The sequence below is a fragment of the Schizosaccharomyces osmophilus genome, chromosome 1 (assembly GCF_027921745.1).
Source record: "Schizosaccharomyces osmophilus chromosome 1, complete sequence".
NCBI classification, from domain to species: domain Eukaryota; kingdom Fungi; phylum Ascomycota; class Schizosaccharomycetes; order Schizosaccharomycetales; family Schizosaccharomycetaceae; genus Schizosaccharomyces; species Schizosaccharomyces osmophilus.
Window position 1 is genome coordinate 2,465,174 of NC_079238.1, and position 18,832 is coordinate 2,484,005.

Consider the following 18,832-nt stretch of genomic DNA (forward strand, 5'->3'; position numbering starts at 1 on the left):
TTTACAATTCTAGTCAATAAGTATACGGAGAGCAAAAGCTTATCAGAAAAAACAAGTAAGATGACTGGGAATAGCTTTTCGAAATTCCATAAGCCCACCAAGCATCGGATCATCTAAGCCAACGACGAAAGTGTCTCCAGAAGGAGAGAAGCTCGCGCCAGAAATTTCACCGAAAAAATCTATAATCTGGCAATCACTGAACGTCTTAGTGTTATAGATCTGAACGAAATCTGCTTGCTCAACCGCAGCAAGACTCTCACCCGTTGAAGAGAATACTACGTTAGTAACAGCACTCATTTGGCTTCCTAATGTGCGGATTGGATACTTTAAAAACCTTGAATCCCAAACCTTTAAGGTGGTGTCCTGGCCTCCTGTAGCAAGAATATGTCCGTTCGGATGCCATGCTCCCGTAAGGACAGAATCAGAGTGAGAAATTTCATTGATTATTCGATTTGATCTCCAATCGAAAATTGGCACATTCTTTGAATCTGAACATATTAATAATTGTGACAAATCAGGAGAAGGATGTGTACTGTTGACAGCATCTGTGCCACGGAAAATTATTTGATTATCAGGTTTTTCTATATTTTCCAAAGCCACCGATCCGTCATTACACCCAAGGACTACCGAATCTCTGTAATTTAACAATTCAATATAATTTACAGACTCATCGTGCATCTTTCGAATGCTGCAAGTTTGGGTTTTTGGATTAAAAATACCATACTGTCCGTATAAAGTGCCAAAGCATCCTAGTTGTTGAGAAGCTGACAGACAGCAAATGGAATTTTTCTGTAAGATTCTACTGCGAAGGTCAAACACATCGGTTACTTCTTTAGTCAGTAAATTATGTCCTTGGATACCAGACTCGCTAACATAAAGAAGAGAGAATTCGTCAAAGAAAGCAAGACTTTTGCATAGATGAAAATGGTTCTTCACGCACGCAGCAGTCTTATAGAAAGTATGAAACTCAAAAAAGGGATCATGTGGAGAAATTCGAACATCATCTAGAGACAATTCATCCGGAGACCAGTCAGAATGATTGCAAGCCAAACTGTACGTATGTAGTCTATAGAGACGAAAATATTCCCTAGGTCCAATGGCTTTATTTCCCCAAGGGATTCCCTGAAAATCAACACGCTGAGGAACTGTAGACCCGATCAATGGATCAGCGCTCACGGTAAAGTTGGCTTCAGTAGGAAATCCAAAGCTGTCGAGCTCAACGAGCTTTCGATTTCCTGTGTACCAAGATGTATACAGAAAGTCATCAAGATAATCCTGTATAGCCGCTCCACTTTCAGCTAACCCATTTATGTTAAAACAAAGTCTATAGAACTCTGTAAGTACTTACGGATTAAGTATTGCCCATGGAAATCCCCATTTGTCATTCAGAATTAGGATATATTAACAATAATCCTGCTATCAAAGATTCTTCAAAAAATTGGTGCTAGTGGTACACAAGGAGACGAAAAAGTGCATATGACCATGAGAGGTAGAAACCATCATTTTCATTTTTATTAATCAAAATAGAATCTTATAATATAATATATATATAACTCTTCAATTGAATATTGACATTATAGTGCTATGGCATAATAGCTGAAAGTACATGCTTGGTTTGACACGCTTTAAAGCTCGTCCTTATATTCGTAAGAAACAAATTTTTTTTTGTTTTTTATTTTTTTTTTTTTTTTTTTAAATACAACCTTGTCTCTCAAACTCCTTAAGTCATACGAATTGAGTTTGTTGCGCTGATGAACCAGATTTTGTTAAAAGCAGTAGCACTCAGACATCATAGGAAAAATCAAAAGCTTAAAGGATCAAAAAAATCTCAATTCGATCGAGTTAAAGTTGGACGCATTCAGTTGTTTTCAATTTTTGGCTGAACAGCGTTCCTTACTTTTACCACTTGGGCTAACTTGATGATTCAATGAGCAAGGACGTTAAAGAATCCGCCAGGTTTTATTTATTAGATCTTATAGACTCTGTAAGTTGCTTTTAACTTTGGATTTACTGGCTTACATAATTATAGATTGCGGGAAAGAAAAGCCTGTTACTAGAGCGAGAGCTATCTGGTATTCTAGGGCAAATTATTACGACTAATACCCTTCAAGAGCATGGAATTCCTCAAGTTTTTTGGTTCGATAGTAATATTCCTCAAGAATTAGACCAAAAAATCATATATTTATGTCGACCCACTTATGCGAATGCTAAATTAGTTTCTGCTCATGTTCGACAGCATCAGCAGAATATGAACCAGACTGAAAACACCGTAATTTTACTACCTTGTACAAATGTTTTATTTGAGACGGTGCTGCAAGAAGAGGGTGTTTTCGGCGAACTGGTGATTATGGAATGGTCGCTGCATGTGGTACCGTTGGATGAGGACCTTTTTTCTTTAGAATTAAGTCCTGGTGTTAAAGAGGATAATTTACTTAAGCATTCTGTTAGTGCTCTGGTCAACTTTGAATCCCAAAACGGTCGGTTTCCACGGGCATCTGGTCGTGGTCCCAATTCTGCTAAACTTGTTGAGATTTGGGATAAATGGTACCAAGAAGAAGCTATCAATAACGCGAGAAAAGATGAGTATGAAGTTTCTACTTCTTATGACAGTGTCTTGATTATGGATCGCACAATGGACTGGGTGACTCCATTTCTCACTCAGTTAACGTATCTTGGTCTTTTAGATGAAATACTAGGAATTGAACAGAGTGAGTTATTTTCTTTGTCGAAATCGACTAACAAAACTCATAGTGAATGTTAAACTGCCTCCGAACTTGGTAAACCGAAATGAGAATTTGTCTTCCGGATCGCACAAAAAGTTTTCCCTAAGTTCGTCATACAGTACCATTAGTAAGGATGTTAAAGACGCGAATTTCAATTGCATTGGCTCCTATTTGGGAAAAATTGCTCGGAAACTTTCGAGCGACTATGATGGTCGCCGTCAAGCTAAAACGGTGAATCAAATACGCGATTTCGTTTCGAAATTGGGTTCTTTACAGTCGGAACACACTTCATTAAATATACGTATGTACACATTCGAAGCTTTGAAATGATTTTTGTGATAATAAACTAATGGATAGACACTGGACTTGCTGAACTAATGATGCAACATGCTAAAAGTAGTACCTTTCAAAAGATTTTGCAAATACAGCAATCACTTGTGTCTGGTGCTGACCCTTCTAGTCAGTTTCCTTTGCTGGATCAACTGATATATACGGATGTACCTGTTGAAGAAGTGTTCCGTATACTCTGTTTAGCCAGCATCGTCTCAACAGGGTTAAAGCAGAAAGACATCGATTTTTATCGAAAAGAGATTGTACAGACTTATGGCTATAAAAATTTATTGACCTTTCAATGTTTGATTGACGCTGGATTGTTACGAGTTCGGCCTTCAAGTAATATCTCTTTACAGAGGTCATTCTCATATACTACTTGGCTCAACAACTATCCATTGATTAATGAGGAAGTCAATGAACAGCATCCTTCAGACATTTCTTATACCTACAGTGGATACGGGCCCTTGTCTGTGCATATGTCTTATGATATTCTGCAAAACAGAGACAATCCTGAGAAGCTTGCACGGCTAAACAGTTTCCCTGGGGAATACGTAGACAAATGGTTCAAGCAGCAAGATAGAAACTTTTCCCGAACGTTTACTAGAGGAACAGATAAAAAGAGGAAAATCCTTATTTTCTTCTTAGGGGGCTGTACATTTACTGAGCTTTCAGCGTTTCGTTTGTTGGCTGATAAACTTGGCAAATTCGAATTTACATTTATGACTACAGGTATGATCACTGGTGGTAAAATAGTACAGTCCTTTATGCCGTCTATCCAAACTTTGATTGATGAGTAATGTCTATTAATACATTTATATATATATATATATATATATATATACATACATATTAAAAAGAAGAACATTTGAGATTAATGAATGAAATAATGCTTTAAGAAAGGCAACGTTTAGGAAGCCTATTTATAACCTCTCGGTAGTAGCGACTGAATAGTTTGTTCATACGATCAAACTATTTAAATGTTGAAAATAAACCATTCTTGTATAGCTCACTTAATAATTACCTACTAACAGTATTTGTTTGTACCTATTGTTTTTGCTATTATGTATCTCTTGGTTGCCATGCCAGCATCGACTTCGTATAATAATAAGCTATCCCTTCACAACACACGAACATTGAAGAATGTCTTCATCAGGTAAGAATACGTGGTATTAAATTTATAAACTTGTAATAACATTTGAAAAGATTCGGATTCTATTTCTATTTCAGCTCGGAGGCGATCTGGTCGAAATACTGGCCGACAAATAAATCTTAAAGAGTCAGACGATGAAAACGAAAGTTTTGATGTACGTGTGAAGTTTTGTCTGCTTTAATTTAACCATTGTTTTTACAGGAACTTCCTTTGAGTGAAGCTAAATCTGTGAAAACTGAAAGTGATGACGATGAGGACGATGTTCCTATAGGAAGTAAACGCGCTCCTGTAGAGAAAAAAAACAAACGCCCTACGAAACGTACCAAAAATAACAATGAAACAAAAAAAGGGACTCGCAAAAAAGCTGAACCGGTTAAGGAGGAGGATGAGGATGACCTACCATTGAATACCAAAGCCAAGCCAAGAACAGCCAGAGGAAAATCTAAGGAATCAAAGAAAGTCAATGGTACCCCTGTAAAGAAAGAAGAAATGGATGATCGAGACTTAACTCCGTTAAAAAGTGGTCCTCCATCTCCATCGCCTAAATCCAGTACGATTACTTCTCGTAATCGTTCTCCCAATGATGATGATGAAGAAGAAGAAGAAGAAGACTTTAAATGGTGGGAGCAAGGAAATATTGATGGTACCCAAAAATGGTCAACCCTAGAGCACAGTGGTGTCTTATTCGCTCCTCAATATGAACCTCTGCCCAAAGACGTTAAACTTTACTATGATGGAAAGCCGGTTGATCTTCCTTTGGAAGCAGAGGAAGTTGCAGGATTTTTTGGTGCAATGGTAGAAACAGATCATGCAAAAAATCCAACCTTCCAAAAAAACTTTTTTCGCGATTTTCTAGCAGTCTGCAAGGAATGTAATTTTAAACATAATATTAAGGAATTTTCAAAGTGTGATTTTTCCCAGATGTTCCACTATTTTGAGCGAAAAAGAGACGAAAAACGAAATATGTCAAAGGAGCAAAAGAAGGAAATCAAGAAGAAGAAAGATGAGGAAGAAGAAAGCTATAAGTGGTGTACACTGGACGGTCGTAAGGAGCGTGTTGGTAATTTCCGCATTGAGCCTCCTGGACTTTTCCGTGGCCGAGGCAATCATCCTAAAACGGGCTCACTAAAGCGACGTGTTTTTCCAGAGCAAATTACGATCAATATTGGAAAAGAAGCACCTGTTCCGAAGCCTTTACCGGGGCATCACTGGGCTGAAGTAAGACATGATAATACAGTTACTTGGCTAGCTACTTGGCATGAAAATGTTAATAATAATGTAAAATACGTATTCTTGGCGGCTGGTAGCTCTTTAAAGGGACAAAGTGATTTGAAGAAATACGAGAAATCTCGGAAACTAAAAGATTATATTGATGATATCCGTGAGGGTTACACTAAAGACCTCAAAAGTGATTTGACAGTGGAGCGCCAGCGAGGAACGGCCATGTATTTGATTGATGTTTTTGCCCTTCGTGCCGGTAACGAAAAAGGTGAAGATGAAGCAGATACTGTCGGTTGTTGTTCATTGCGTTATGAGCATGTTAGTCTTAAACCCCCGAACATTGTCATTTTTGACTTTTTAGGTAAAGATTCAATCCGGTATTATAACGAAGTTGAGGTAGACCCTCAAGTGTTTAAGAATTTGAGAATCTTTAAACGTTCTCCAAAGAAAGAAGGAGATTTGATATTCGATCGTCTGACCACCAACACCTTGAACAAGTACCTTACTAGTCTAATGGATGGACTGTCGGCCAAGGTATTCCGTACATATAACGCATCTCATACGATGAACGAAGAACTAAAGAAAATGCCAAAGAGCTTATCCCTTGCGGATAAGGTCTTGTTCTATAACCGTGCCAACAGAACGGTAGCAATTTTATGTAACCATCAGCGGTCTGTTACAAAGAATCACGACGTTCAAATGGAACGGTACGAGGAACGTATTAAAGCTTTACAATATCAAAGACTTCGTTTACATAGAATGATGTTAAGTTTAGAACCTAAACTATCCAAAAAAATGCCGGAACTGGTGCAGGGAGAAGCAGGTATAGATGATGAATGGGTTAAAAGGCATCACGAGTTACTTTATGAATTAGAAAAGGAAAAGATCAAGAAAAAATTTGAACGTGACAACGAAAAAATCATGGCCGAAGATCCGAAAGGCAAGCTTCCTGACAATGAGTTAGAAAAGCGATTAACGGCAGCTGATCAGTTAAAAGCGGTATTGGATGCTGAGTATAGAACAACGAAAGTGCATCCTGGACGAGCAACGCTGGAACGATTGGAAAGCCGTTTGTCAAAATTGAACGACCGAATCAAGGTGATGCGTACTCAAATGATCGACAAAGATGAAAACAAGACGACGGCTTTAACAACTAGTAAAATCAACTACATTGATCCACGGCTTACGTTTTCATTTAGCAGGCGAGAAGAAGTTCCTATAGAGAAATTGTTCAGTAAAACGATCCGCGACAAGTTTAATTGGGCCTCTGAAACACCCGCAGATTGGGAATGGTGATGCTTCATCAAACTTGTTTTGGGCAGGGTCTAAAACCTTCCTCTGGTTGTTGTCACAGCTCGGCTACTTTGATTCATTGGAAAGTTGTCGACAATATTTGTTGGAAGTAAAGGATTTTCGGGTTTATAAGTTAAAAGAATGTTCTTAAATAAAGTTATAAATTATAGATTCTATTAATTATATGTTTTTCTTTTTTTTTGATACCTGAACACAGATTGATGAAAATCGCTGTAGGAATAAAATATGGAAAATGGCCCAGCGTACATTCAATTTGGTCTTTTTTTGTGGACTTTAAGCATTGAAACAAGATAAAGATAACACGAAACAATTCATTTTTTTTTTTTTTTTTTTTTTACTTACGCCTCTCTTGCAGCTACAGCCAAAAACGCTTCTTTAAATGTAAGAATTATTCTTTTGAATTACTTTAATATAGTGAAGCCCAAGATATGAGACAAAAGCATGCTAACCTCGATTTAAAGTCCGATAGAGCGTACCGGAGCGAGCCAACGGAAGACGCTAAATGAAACAGTCAAGCCCGTAGCGCGCGGGAAGATTTCTTCCTTTCACAGGTATTGTACTTCTACCTTCTACAAACCACCCCCCTCTTTGGAGCAAGTTGGAAATTATCTTACTTTCAGTCTCCTAGTGATTTAAAACCCATTCCTTTAAAAGTAAACATAAATTATTGTTTAAAAACGATTTTCTTGTGTCGTTTTTGAAACCTTACAGAATCTACATTCTTTCGTAAATAATACCTTGTTCCTATTTACTTCTTTATATTCCTTAATTGAACAATGTCGAACGCTGCCGCCCCTATAATTCCCGAAAACAAGGGTCTTCAACTCTACTCTCCCCAGTACTATGGTCTCTGTTCTTTGGGTGGTCTTTTGGCATGCGGTATTACCCACACAGCCATTACTCCCTTGGATGTTGTGAAGTGCCGTAGACAAGTGAACCCCAACGTTTACCCTAGCAACATGGCTGGTTTACGTTCCTTATTCGGTAAGGAAGGTATTCGTGGTCTCTTCACCGGTGGTGTCCCCACTTTCCTCGGTTACTCTCTTCAAGGATTGGGTAAGTATGGTTTCTACGAAATTTTCAAGCAGCAATACTCTAAGGTTGTTGGTTCCGAAAACGCTCACAATTACCGTACCGGTGTCTACTTGGCTGCCTCTGCTTCTGCTGAATTGTTGGCTGATGTTATGTTGTGCCCTATGGAAGCTCTCAAGGTTCGTGTCCAAACTACTACTCCCCGTTTCGCCAACACTACTCGTGAGGCTTGGTCTAAGGTTGTTGCTTCTGAAGGTTTCGGTACTCTCTACCGTGGTCTTACTCCTTTGTGGTTCCGTCAAATTCCCTACACTATGATGAAGTTTGCTTCTTTTGAAAAGATTGTTGAAAGTTTGTACAGTTACATTGGTAAGCCCAAGAACCAATACAGCAAGAGTGAAAAGATCGGTATTTCTTTTGCTGGTGGTTATATGGCTGGTGTTCTCTGCGCTATCATTAGCCATCCCGCTGATACCATGGTTTCTAAGCTTAACTCTTCCAAGCAAGCTGGTGAAGGTGTTGGTGCTGCTACTTCTCGTATCTACAAGAACATTGGATTCGGTGGTTTGTGGAACGGTCTCGGTATGCGTATTGTCATGATTGGTACTTTGACTGGTGCTCAATGGCTCATCTATGACTCCTTCAAGATTGCTTGTGGTTTCCCTGCTACTGGTGCTTAAATTTGATCTTGTTCTCATCGTTTATAAGCAATTGAATAGCTCGTGCTTTTTTCTGTTTTTCCTCCCCACTTTTAGTAAATAGGTTTCAATAGTTTACTATTTTAGCTAACCAGCAACATTATCTTTCAAAGCCGTATATTCAAAATAAAAGCTTTTACTTTCTTGCTAGTTTGAAAATTGAAGACGTCTGTCTAGTCAAGTAGGAAATACTGCACGGTCGACTTTTTCTGCCAAGATGCTGTTGAGCCTTTTACAGTGGTTGATAGTGCAGCAAACCCATGAAAGCCTTAGGACTAAGGCTAAAAAACATGGGCTGTTCTGGGAATCGAACCCAGGACCACCATCACCCTAAGATGGTATCATACCACTAGACCAAACGGCCACTTCTTACATACTTAAAATATAATACAATATACAAACACTTCCTGCCAGTTTTGTATTTTTTGCTAAAGTAGGTAATACAGCAGAAAATCTACTTTGAAAAACAGTCCTTTCTGCATACAAAGTTAGATTGATACCACTTTCTGGTTTATCCATCTAGATTTGGTTTGATGGTTGCACGCACGGACCTTAGTAGGCAAGAATCAACGTATATACATTGTGTAATTCGTGCCTATGCATTACATAATGAAAGCTGTTGTTTATTAGAAGAGTAGTTATATCTTTTTTTAGTAGTTTTTTACCTATCAAAGCTCAATGTTACAAGTAGCAATAATTACAATATTTTAACAGAAACAATGAATAAAGCAGTTTTTCCAGCCTCTTCATTCTAGCTACAACAACGTCTTTTATATGTTATATATAACGAGTGAATGAAGTTCGGCCGTTTGGTCTAGTGGTATGATACCATCTTAGGGTGATGGTGGTCCTGGGTTCGATTCCCAGAACAGCCCATGTTTTTGTGTAACTAAATTTTAGTATGTAACACGGGTGCTCTTTATTGCAATTTGGGAAACACTTGAACGAGTATGTCATTTTGATTATTTGTACTGTAGTCTAAAATTTGTATAGCTTTCTTAGATGGGATGTCTAACTTTTTATCATATAAGCTTAACATTGTCATAGAAACATCTGTCACAACTGGCCTTTTACGCTGTAAAATTATGTTGCTGAGTTCATTGTTTACATTTTGTAATAAGGACTCGTTTGTATTATCATAAAACAATATCGTATATAAAATACTGAAAAACAATTTCGTCAGATCTGATCAACAATAAACTGACAGTTATCTTTGCCTTAACGAAAGCTTCTGGCTAGAGGATTGAACGATAACCAATGTGTTTCAAATGGTTTGTTTACAAAAGTATTTTTGCGACAATTCTTTAAGCTTATGTTTATGAGTAAGCTCTTCTAATATGACTGTACAGTGCTCTTTTGTAATAATTATTGTACTAACGGCGGTTTGATCATCAGTAAAATGTAAACAAAACGAAAAAAGTCAGTTGCTTGTCCAGCTAGTACAATCTTGTCAGGTGAACCGATAAACCAAACGGAACCAGCGTTCAACAAGTAAAATAAACGAACAGCAAAAAGAGAGGAGCCTACAGCATCCCGGATTCCCATGTTGTCTCCAACCATAGTACTAACGAGACCCTCAGACGCTTAACTGCAGTGATCGGACGGGAACTGGTGTTTTCGCCTAGGTATGGCCGTAGACGTTCGTAAGTACTGCTACTAAAATTTATAGTAGATATTGTGCTATTTGTTTAGTGAATATATGTAAACAAGAAGCCAAGTATTTCTTCTTCTAGCCTTTAAAAATTTATGCATATTGGCATTTCAAGAGACAAGTACAAATATCGCGAATGAGAAAATGTATGACTTGAGATATGATGAACATTTCTCTAGGTCTATTGGACCTTGGTCCGTATATGGTATTCTTGCACTCATTTGAACCATCAACCATAACTGTACAACTCTGAGGACTAAAGAGGCTCTAAAACTAAAAGTAAGAAGATAACACTTTTATTACACTTTTTAATTACACTGGTTATACTTTTAACACAGGAAAACAAAGAGAAAAATACGGAAGGTATTCTTGAGCTAGAAAACTAGTTGCAACAAACCATTTTCACCTCTAAACGTACTTTGGGAGCAATTGCTAGCGGTAAACGCCTTTGGTGCTTTATAGATATATATTGGAAATGGTTCTTGTACAAGACATAACTTCTCAGCTGCCGGAAAAAGATGTTTTTGTCGTGGATGAGATTGGTTTATTTTGGAAACTCGGCCCTTCAAAAAAAGTAAATAGTGAACAGGTTCGTGGGATTCGTCGTGAAAAAGCTAAAATTACCATTACTACCTGTTGCAACGCCTCAGGTACCGAGAAGTTACCATTATGGGTCATAGGTTACTCCCATCTTCCTAGAGCTTTTAAAAGTTTAGGAATTCGTCCAGAAAACATAAATGTTAGTTGGAGGTTTACAGGAAGAGCATTAATGACGACATCTATAATGGAAGAATGGCTTCGATGGTTTGATGCAAGGATGGAAGGAAGAAAAGTTCTGCTCCTATTAGACAACTTTATCGCTCATGGGCGAGCTATTGAAAATATACGACTTTCTGGAAATGACTTAAAAAATACGGTTATTATTATGCTTCCCAATAGCTCTGTTAATCTTCAAAATCCATTTGAGATGGGCATCATATATAATTTGAAGTCCTTATACCGAATCAGCTGGCTGAACTTTCTCCTCGATCACAAAGGATCTGAATTGAACCCTTATAATAAGATGAACTTGTTCATTGCTATACAGTGGATCAACGAAGCATGGAATTCCAACTTATCTCCAAGCCTTATAGAAAATTGCTTTTTAAACTCTGGCATTTTTGCATCAAAAAGGGCGAAAGAAAGTGAAAAGAACATTCCTGAACTGCTTAGCCTCGATGATAGGATACGAGAACTGTTGGCTATGCTTGATCCTCAAGCTGCCATCAATATTCAAAATTTCATTAACCCAATAGAAGAAATGGGAATGGATAGCTCTGAGGATATCATTAGTCAGTTTGCGTTTGAAATATTCGGAGATCGAGATTTTGAAACAGACGAAGAGGAAATGACAACGTCAAAAGTTTCCAAAGAAGATGCTCACCAGGCTATTGAACTACTGTCAGACTATGAACTTCAGCAGAAAAATGGTGATCCTAATTTGTATTTGTATTTACAGAAATATCTTCATTTTCTTCAGGTACACAAATAATTCTACGTATATAAAGCAGGAGGTTGTTACTGATTTTTCTATATAGCCAAATACCTGCTAAAACTTTGCAGGGGCTTTCACTTTCAGCATAATTGCGTTGTTTTCGGTGAAAAAGCTGACACTTAAATTTTAAAACACCACTTGTATAATATAAAGTGAATGAATCCTGTACTACTAACCACATAAATGTTTATGTATGATAATAAGAGATTATTCCACTGAAGGGTAATGGAAATATATCCATTAGTCCAGTATGCGTCAAATCTAATCAAATACAAAAAATAACTAAATAACTAAAGAATGCAAATCGTAAACGAAGGATAGTAAGCATTACATAAACTGAAGGAGCACAGACACAAAGAAACATCAATAAAGCGTAAAAAACAATAGTAAGGGAAAACACAAAAAGCCAGTTAAACTCCGACAGATTTAAAACCGCTTTATTTTTTCATTTTAGTTTTCGAAAGTTGAAAAGGAAATGAATGTTTCACATCAGACTCCGACGAATGCTTATTATCACGAGTAAGCGTATCCTTAGGAGAGTTGCTTGGTGAAGAAAATATAAACTTATGGCTCTTACTTCGATTTAGAGAAGGGAAAAAAAATTTGCTTTCGCGTTTTAAAATTTTCGGAGAAGCCTCTGCTGATTTCAGATGATTGCGCTCAGATTCCATCGAAGAGCTTAAATCAGGACTGAATGGAAAATGAAAATCCTTGTCAGCCGTTTGTGAGTATTGGGAGGAATAGGAGGTTACCATCGGATCCAAATCACCATGAGCTAGCGTAGATATTGATTTGGGCGTAGCTGGCGTATTATTCAATTCCGTATTTTCACTACTAGCTTGATATGGAATGGATATGGGATATGACAACGTCTCATCATTGCTAGTATCCTGATAGTCCTCAAATTCTTCAGCCGCTGTATAAAAAAGGACATATGCGGTTGCTTGTCCAGGCTGATCACCAAAAAACCTTTGCAAATACGATTCTTTCACAGGAGTTACTTTCTCGTCATCGAACAACACCCATCCGCTAGATCTTGTGCGAACTATAGAAACATAATGACCGTGATGGGAGCCACCACCGACATGAACAATAATAGCGGATAGAGAATAAAGCTTTTCAGCATCCTCATTATCATCCGTCGTGTTAAATAGTCTCATTTCGTTCGTAAATACCACAGTATGAAACAGTTTATCGTGTGCTTCTTGTGTTTCGTTGTACTTGAAACGCTTTAGATGCAAAGCAAGTATCTTCGGCAGCTTTTTTATTTTCATACGTTTTTCTGCCTCTTGTAAATTCTTACAGACGTCACAGTGAAACTTGTTTTTTGCACAAAGCATCTCAGAAGCAGAAAAAGATCGTAAACAAGATGTAACAGAAGAGTACTCTTCGATATCAATACTAAGATCCAAAAAGCTTTCATCCCTTGAAGTGATATTTTCGCAAGTAAGACACTTTGTTTCGCTGGTCAGCGTACCCTCAAATAAAGAGTGAATCCATTTTAACTGAGGAACTTCAGGGTGATTTGCATGATAATCATCCAAAATTTCAGTTATAGAGTTTAGAAGAAAATTTAAAAACTCGTGTGCATCCTGCTGTCTGGTACTTCGAAAAGATTCATTATCGCGCCGTAAGATTTGGACAAATCTCTCAGGGCTGCACACGCCATAACGACATTCGCAAGAACTGACACACGCAAATAAATCCTTTAAGCTCGTGTAGACATTTTCTTCCATTCCGTATGTTGTATAACTAGTATTATTTACTTGAATTTGATGCTTTGATCCATTCTCTGCTCCAGCCATCGTGATATCCACGCAGCCGCAACCATTAAGATTAGCAGGGCATGGCTGTTTTTTCGAGTCATTGCTTTTCTTGCGAGAAGACGAATACCAAGAACTAGAACCTGATGAGTCTGATCCAGTTGACTTTACACAGACGCTTTTACAGTTTGGTGGAACACTCGGAATTGGGAAAGCATTCAGATTATCGCGAAATGGCTTTATATGATATAAAGAAACAAGCACAGAACTCACATAACTACGAACGTTAGATCCTTCGTGTTCTTCTCCTGAAGCTTCGGCGAATTGTTCTCAACATACCAGGTATTACCATACTAGACGCAGAGTTAGTAAGTTCGCTCTGAGCAATACATTTCCAATAAAAATTACATTAGTTAATCCAAAAAAACGATCGGTGAATGATTCTGGGACTAATGGTTGCTTCAATTGCTCCAACTCCAACATGCTCTTTCGCCATTCAGAAGAACTCCCAGAACTCTTGTATTGTTAGTATAATGTTTATTTCCATTAGTTTTCAATATGATTACCATTCCCATCCATTTTCGAAAAGACATTTCTTTAATTGCCCTTTTATTTGGTAGAATTGGAATTTGCGTGTGTGACACAATTTACTTTACCCTCGTAGTGGCATCTTCAATGGATACTATATTATAAATAGCGGTTCTTTAATATGATATATCATTCTAAAATTAAGATGATAAAGGCGTGTGTATGAAGAAACAGGTGAAAAGATTGTAAACGCATATTGCATTTTCCTGATAAACTATTTCACTTTCTTAATACGGCTTTTTTACGAACCAAAATTTTATCTTGAGGAAGATCGCAAAATGTTACATATATTATAAGGCAATATTGCATTAGCTGAAACTCAAGAGATGGGAACAAATAGAATAGCGAATATCAAAAAAGAACATATATGAAAAGAGGGCAAGGTTTTCATCAAAAAGATATTATAAGTTAAAATGGTGAAATCTCCTCAAATCATCTGAACAGACCGCTTCCTCAGGGATTTGATGGGCTTGTGGATTTTGCGGGCTGAGAGGAAAGCGACGAATTCGTAGGCAGTTGGGCGGGTTCGTGAACAGATGAATTCCTAGATGTATATTCATTGGGTGAGGGAGGCAAACTACTAGAGGCTTGATTTGAATCATTGTTCTTCGTTTTCTTAGGTTCTTCATTCTCTTCGGAAGACAAAGTATGCAGCTCCTGTTCCATAGCATGCATTACTTTGTGAAGTTCTTCAAAATCCTCATATGTATGATCATTGTCCCCCTTTACTTCAGCACCCTTGACTTTTTTTTCTAACACTTGCTTTTCCAATATACCATGAATGCGAATAATTTCTTGCTGAAGCCCAACTATTGCCTCAGCTACATTGTCACGCCGATTCTTTTCTTTTCGTCTCACCCTCCAAGTTTCAAAGAGGATAGCTCCGCCGGCAACAGTACTAAAAACAAATGTCAGAACCCTTTGAAAAGCTTTTGTGAAGATAATTATGTAGCATGGGATATATATTCATATATCGCTGAGAGACCTTCTTACTTACAACACAAAAGTTTCAGAAAGAAAATTTGCACCTGCATCCACCGCTTTCGCATCATTTAATGGACGAACACGAACATTTGTATGACCGCTGCGGGCGCGATTGGCTCCCATAATTTTGAATTCAGCTCGATGCATTATTTGTGCGAAATCGATACAAACCTAGTATGAGTCAGACTTCAACATTGTCTTAGTATACACTGAAGAATCGTACCTTTCGGAATGTCTTATGTTCTTTTGCTTGTGCTTTTATCGTATTTGCTATAGGTTTTGACAGCGTTCGAACTAGTAAACTTCCGATTTTGAGAGCTAATGAAGACATTTTAAAGGATTTCTATTTTTTTTTCCAATTCGTAGAATTAAAAATTAATAGGTTGCGAATAATAGGTAGAAAAGGTATAGAGATGAAACCTATAATTACTAAAAAGGCTGTAAGGGTGTATGAAATGCGAATAAATTCCCTGTAGAAAAAGGAAATATTCAATTTAATCCAAGATAAAAGAAGGCTAGCTGATTCACCATGGAATTGAGAAGCTCGCAAGTGGTATAAAGATTTTTGAAAATGATGGAGGGTGGACGTGTGGATTTTAGACCCTTGGCGTAGAACTATGAGCGGAAATCCAGTAACTGACATCTTGCATTTTTCCAAGCATAATACGTTATACACGAATAAATCTTGATAAAAAAATTGCTTAGCCTTGCTACAAATACCTTGATGGCCGAGATGCTTGCTGCTAAAGGGACGACAGCAAGAAACTTTGGACATGCGGCCAAGGCTTGGTTGGTAGGCTTATGAAAGGCATGAGAAATCTTCTTAACCTACAAATATATTCTAGTCAACAGTGCCGTTCCTGTTCATTGGTACAAAGGGAGAAATAACTATAAGAGGTTTACTAGTACATATATAAAGTTTAGCATTGTAGAATTTAAGAAACGAAATACTTCCAATTATTAGGAAAAAAGCAAGCTGCTAGTCGTAAACACAATTGTTGATACCTTAACTAAGGTAGTTGCTGAAGTGAGAAACACTATTGAATCCGTCAAGGATTAAGACCAAAAGACAATTCAAATATGAATCTCAAGAAGCTTATATTTAAGGAAAGTGTTGCCAATGAACAGATAGATCTTCCAATGAGTATCATAAATACAAATAGAACATATAAACACGCGAGAGAAGGAGGGGTCAATTAATACGTATCTTACACGCTTTATACATTAACAGCATCCACTGGAGCCTTGAGAAACATTGGTGCCTTGGCCTACCTTGACGCTAGATTTGGCGTTTGAAGAGGAAAAGGTGGTGTTTCCCATACGCTCCTTGATTTGTCGTGCCATGGTCAGGAAAGCTTGTTCGACATTGGTAGAATCCTTGGCAGATGTTTCGAGGAAAGGAATATTCAAGCTGTCGGCAAATTCCTTGGCGACAGTGTACTCGACCACCTTTTTATCAGTCATATCTGACTTGTTGCCAACCAACAAACGGTTGACACCTTCAACGGCGTATCTGTCAATTTCCTGTAACCATTGTTTAACGTTACTAAAAGAATCTATAATTGGTCAGCCTCTGTTCTTTTTCTTTTCGCTCATTCATACCTTGATCCGTAACGTCGTAAACAATAATGATACCGTGAGCACCGCGGTAATAAGAGCTTGTAATCGTACGGAAACGTTCTTGACCGGCAGTATCCCACTGTAAACACGTTAGCAAATTATGCACAACTTCTGAAAGAAATTTAAATTTCCCCTTTCACATACAATCTGAAGTTTGACCGTCTTTCCTTCTAACTCAATAGTACGGATTTTCTACATCGGTTAGTATTACATTCAATATTTCAACATCTCTAGTGAACATACGAAATCGACACCAATGGTAGAAATGTATGACTCTGTGTAAGTATCATCTGCAAATCGCAAGAGAAGGCAACTCTTTCCTACGCCAGAGTCACCGATAAGTAAAAGCTTGAAGAGATAGTCGTATCTACTCGGAATTAGCCTCCATTCTATATTTTCTCTTTCTCTTGAAATCTCAATGTTTCATTAGACAGCCACACCAAGCTGCATGGAGACTTTCTCATCAATTTCCTCTATTACTCTGTCATTTGTTAATAATTTTCGTTCAATTAACACGTAAAACGCGCCATTTCACTTACTACTCTGGATTCATCTTAATTGTACTGTTGTGTAGACGGTCTGAAACCAGTGCCTTCTTAGCATACAAAGGATGAATAGCTATTAACGAGCTGCAAAAGCTTACATAATATAGTTTTATGATTCCCTTAAATTGCTTTAGTGTATATTTTTCTACTTGGAACCACCGCTGTAATTTCCTTTAAAGCATTACAGGGAAACCTGAGAATAGCTCGCAATTCCAAACTGCTGCTGTATAATGACTATTGCTTTTTGTACATGTATAACAGGTCTTCAGTGCTAAAATACTTTTAAAACAGTATTTCTCTTTGTAAGAAGTGTGTCTTTCTTGCAGGCTTAAAAGACATGGGGAAAAGTAGGGCAGAACCCGCTTACTACGCGGTGGCTCGTGGACGTAAAACTGGAATTTTCAACTCATGGTAAGGTATTTAGAGGATTCAACCGTCTAGAATAAAGATTTTGTGGCATATCTTCTTTTTCCATTCCTTATCTGGATTACTTCTTATGTTGAGAACGTACTCTTGATGGACATGTCTTATATTTGCTTGTTGGTCCAAATTTTTCTCTCTTAGCTGAGCCTTGAATCGTTTAATAGTAATACTAATTGAATAGGAGTGATACCGTTCCCAATGTTTCTGGATATGCCAACAGTCGTTACAAAAAGTTTAAAACATACGACGAAGCCAAAGCATTTTGTGAATCAGGAGGTAACTATAGCGGCCCATCCAATTCTTCTTTGACCCAATCGTCACATTCTAAGTCTAGCAAGAGCCCAGCCTTGTATGCTCCTTATTCTTATAATCAAAAGTCTTCTTCTCTCACTAGAAGCGGCGCATCCTCAAAGAACGAATCTTCTACCAAATGTCTTTCTTTGGAAAATCCATCTTCTCGTCCAAATATTTCTGTTCCTGCTATCTATCACAAACGAGCAGGCGTCTCCAATCCTGAAATCGTTTACACTGATGGATCGAGTTTAGGAAACGGAAAACATGGTGCTGCCGCTGGCTATGGTGTATACTTTGGACCCGGAGACCCAAGGAATCATTCTGAACGACTTCTCGCAGGTGAGCAAACAAACAATCGAGCGGAGCTTCAAGCCATCATCCATGCTCTAGAAAATACGAGCGGCGACGTTATTATCCGTGCAGATAGCAAGTACTCCATCCAGGCTTTAACTGTATGGAACCAAAAGTGGAAAAAAACAAATTATATGACTAGTTCTTCTACACCAGTGAAGAATGTTGACTTAATTACTCGGGCTACGCATCTTATGGAAGACAGGAATGTTAAGTTAGAGTATGTAGAAGGCCATAGCAGTGACTATGGAAATCAGCAGGCTGATCTTCTAGCTCGAAGGGCTGCTGCTTTATGAGCTTGGATTTACGATTTCACGTCCACTTATTTGACAATATGCTTAGGTCCGCTTTACAATCGACGTTTCGTTCGTACATAATTTAATGAAAGAACTAGGTACTTACTTGAAATCCCATTAAGCGAAAAGGCTTCCTATTGAAGTATAATATAGTAAAATTATACTTGATTTTGTTTCGCTCTGCCATTATTATATCCTTTACCAACCCCTATTTACCACATAGTGATATTGGCTTTTGTCGAGACATGCAAATGCAAGCAATAAGCATGAGTTTATTTGTGCTGTCTTTAATCATTGACAATAGCAGCAACC

General features: G+C 37.8%; 9 protein-coding genes and 3 non-coding genes across 12 annotated transcripts; 6 read left to right on the forward strand and 6 right to left on the reverse strand.

Annotated features, from left to right (window-relative positions):
• Positions 1-42: 42 nt before the first annotated feature.
• Positions 43-1,385, reverse strand: SOMG_01138 (WD40/YVTN repeat-like protein; the record flags this gene model as incomplete). The annotated part of the gene is made up of 2 exons (XM_056179931.1): positions 43-1,298; positions 1,349-1,385. The coding sequence occupies 2 exons, from the start codon at positions 1,383-1,385 to the stop codon at positions 43-45; spliced, it is 1,293 nt and encodes a 430-aa protein (XP_056035359.1).
• Positions 1,386-1,927: 542 nt separating this feature from the next.
• Positions 1,928-3,853, forward strand: vps33 (HOPS/CORVET complex subunit, vacuolar sorting protein Vps33; the record flags this gene model as incomplete). Its single annotated transcript, XM_056179932.1, has 4 exons — positions 1,928-1,984; positions 2,030-2,708; positions 2,752-3,024; positions 3,081-3,853. The coding sequence occupies 4 exons, from the start codon at positions 1,928-1,930 to the stop codon at positions 3,851-3,853; spliced, it is 1,782 nt and encodes a 593-aa protein (XP_056035360.1).
• A 343-nt stretch (positions 3,854-4,196) lies between these two features.
• top1 (DNA topoisomerase I) lies at positions 4,197-6,723 on the forward strand (the record flags this gene model as incomplete). The annotated part of the gene is made up of 3 exons (XM_056179933.1): positions 4,197-4,209; positions 4,260-4,360; positions 4,408-6,723. The coding sequence occupies 3 exons, from the start codon at positions 4,197-4,199 to the stop codon at positions 6,721-6,723; spliced, it is 2,430 nt and encodes an 809-aa protein (XP_056036654.1).
• Positions 6,724-7,517: 794 nt separating this feature from the next.
• On the forward strand, positions 7,518-8,453 carry SOMG_01141 (mitochondrial carrier, inorganic phosphate/copper; the record flags this gene model as incomplete). Its single annotated transcript, XM_056179934.1, has 1 exon — positions 7,518-8,453. One exon carries the CDS (start codon positions 7,518-7,520, stop codon positions 8,451-8,453), a length of 936 nt encoding a protein of 311 aa, XP_056036653.1.
• Positions 8,454-8,763: 310 nt separating this feature from the next.
• Positions 8,764-8,835, reverse strand: SOMG_20054. Its single transcript has one exon. It is a non-coding gene; the product is annotated as a tRNA-Pro (tRNA).
• Positions 8,836-9,274: 439 nt separating this feature from the next.
• On the forward strand, positions 9,275-9,346 carry SOMG_20055. Its single transcript has one exon. It is a non-coding gene; the product is annotated as a tRNA-Pro (tRNA).
• A 645-nt stretch (positions 9,347-9,991) lies between these two features.
• Positions 9,992-10,106, reverse strand: SOMG_10031. The gene has a single exon (XR_008803564.1). It is a non-coding gene; the product is annotated as a 5S ribosomal RNA (ribosomal RNA).
• Positions 10,107-10,597: 491 nt separating this feature from the next.
• Positions 10,598-11,653, forward strand: SOMG_01142 (ARS-binding protein; the record flags this gene model as incomplete). The annotated part of the gene is made up of 1 exon (XM_056179935.1): positions 10,598-11,653. The coding sequence occupies one exon, from the start codon at positions 10,598-10,600 to the stop codon at positions 11,651-11,653; it is 1,056 nt and encodes a 351-aa protein (XP_056036652.1).
• A 440-nt stretch (positions 11,654-12,093) lies between these two features.
• On the reverse strand, positions 12,094-14,012 carry ubp9 (ubiquitin C-terminal hydrolase Ubp9; the record flags this gene model as incomplete). The annotated part of the gene is made up of 4 exons (XM_056179936.1): positions 12,094-13,696; positions 13,759-13,772; positions 13,828-13,935; positions 13,986-14,012. 4 exons carry the CDS (start codon positions 14,010-14,012, stop codon positions 12,094-12,096), a joined length of 1,752 nt encoding a protein of 583 aa, XP_056036651.1.
• Positions 14,013-14,460: 448 nt separating this feature from the next.
• On the reverse strand, positions 14,461-15,322 carry opa3 (mitochondrial outer membrane lipid metabolism regulator Opa3; the record flags this gene model as incomplete). Its single annotated transcript, XM_056179937.1, has 3 exons — positions 14,461-14,905; positions 15,005-15,162; positions 15,215-15,322. 3 exons carry the CDS (start codon positions 15,320-15,322, stop codon positions 14,461-14,463), a joined length of 711 nt encoding a protein of 236 aa, XP_056036650.1.
• Positions 15,323-16,215: 893 nt separating this feature from the next.
• On the reverse strand, positions 16,216-17,164 carry ypt1 (GTPase Ypt1; the record flags this gene model as incomplete). The annotated part of the gene is made up of 5 exons (XM_056179938.1): positions 16,216-16,547; positions 16,594-16,690; positions 16,756-16,803; positions 16,855-16,978; positions 17,154-17,164. The coding sequence occupies 5 exons, from the start codon at positions 17,162-17,164 to the stop codon at positions 16,216-16,218; spliced, it is 612 nt and encodes a 203-aa protein (XP_056036649.1).
• Positions 17,165-17,493: 329 nt separating this feature from the next.
• On the forward strand, positions 17,494-18,520 carry rnh1 (ribonuclease H Rnh1; the record flags this gene model as incomplete). Its single annotated transcript, XM_056179939.1, has 2 exons — positions 17,494-17,567; positions 17,761-18,520. The coding sequence occupies 2 exons, from the start codon at positions 17,494-17,496 to the stop codon at positions 18,518-18,520; spliced, it is 834 nt and encodes a 277-aa protein (XP_056036648.1).
• Between the last annotated feature and the right edge of the window lie 312 nt (positions 18,521-18,832).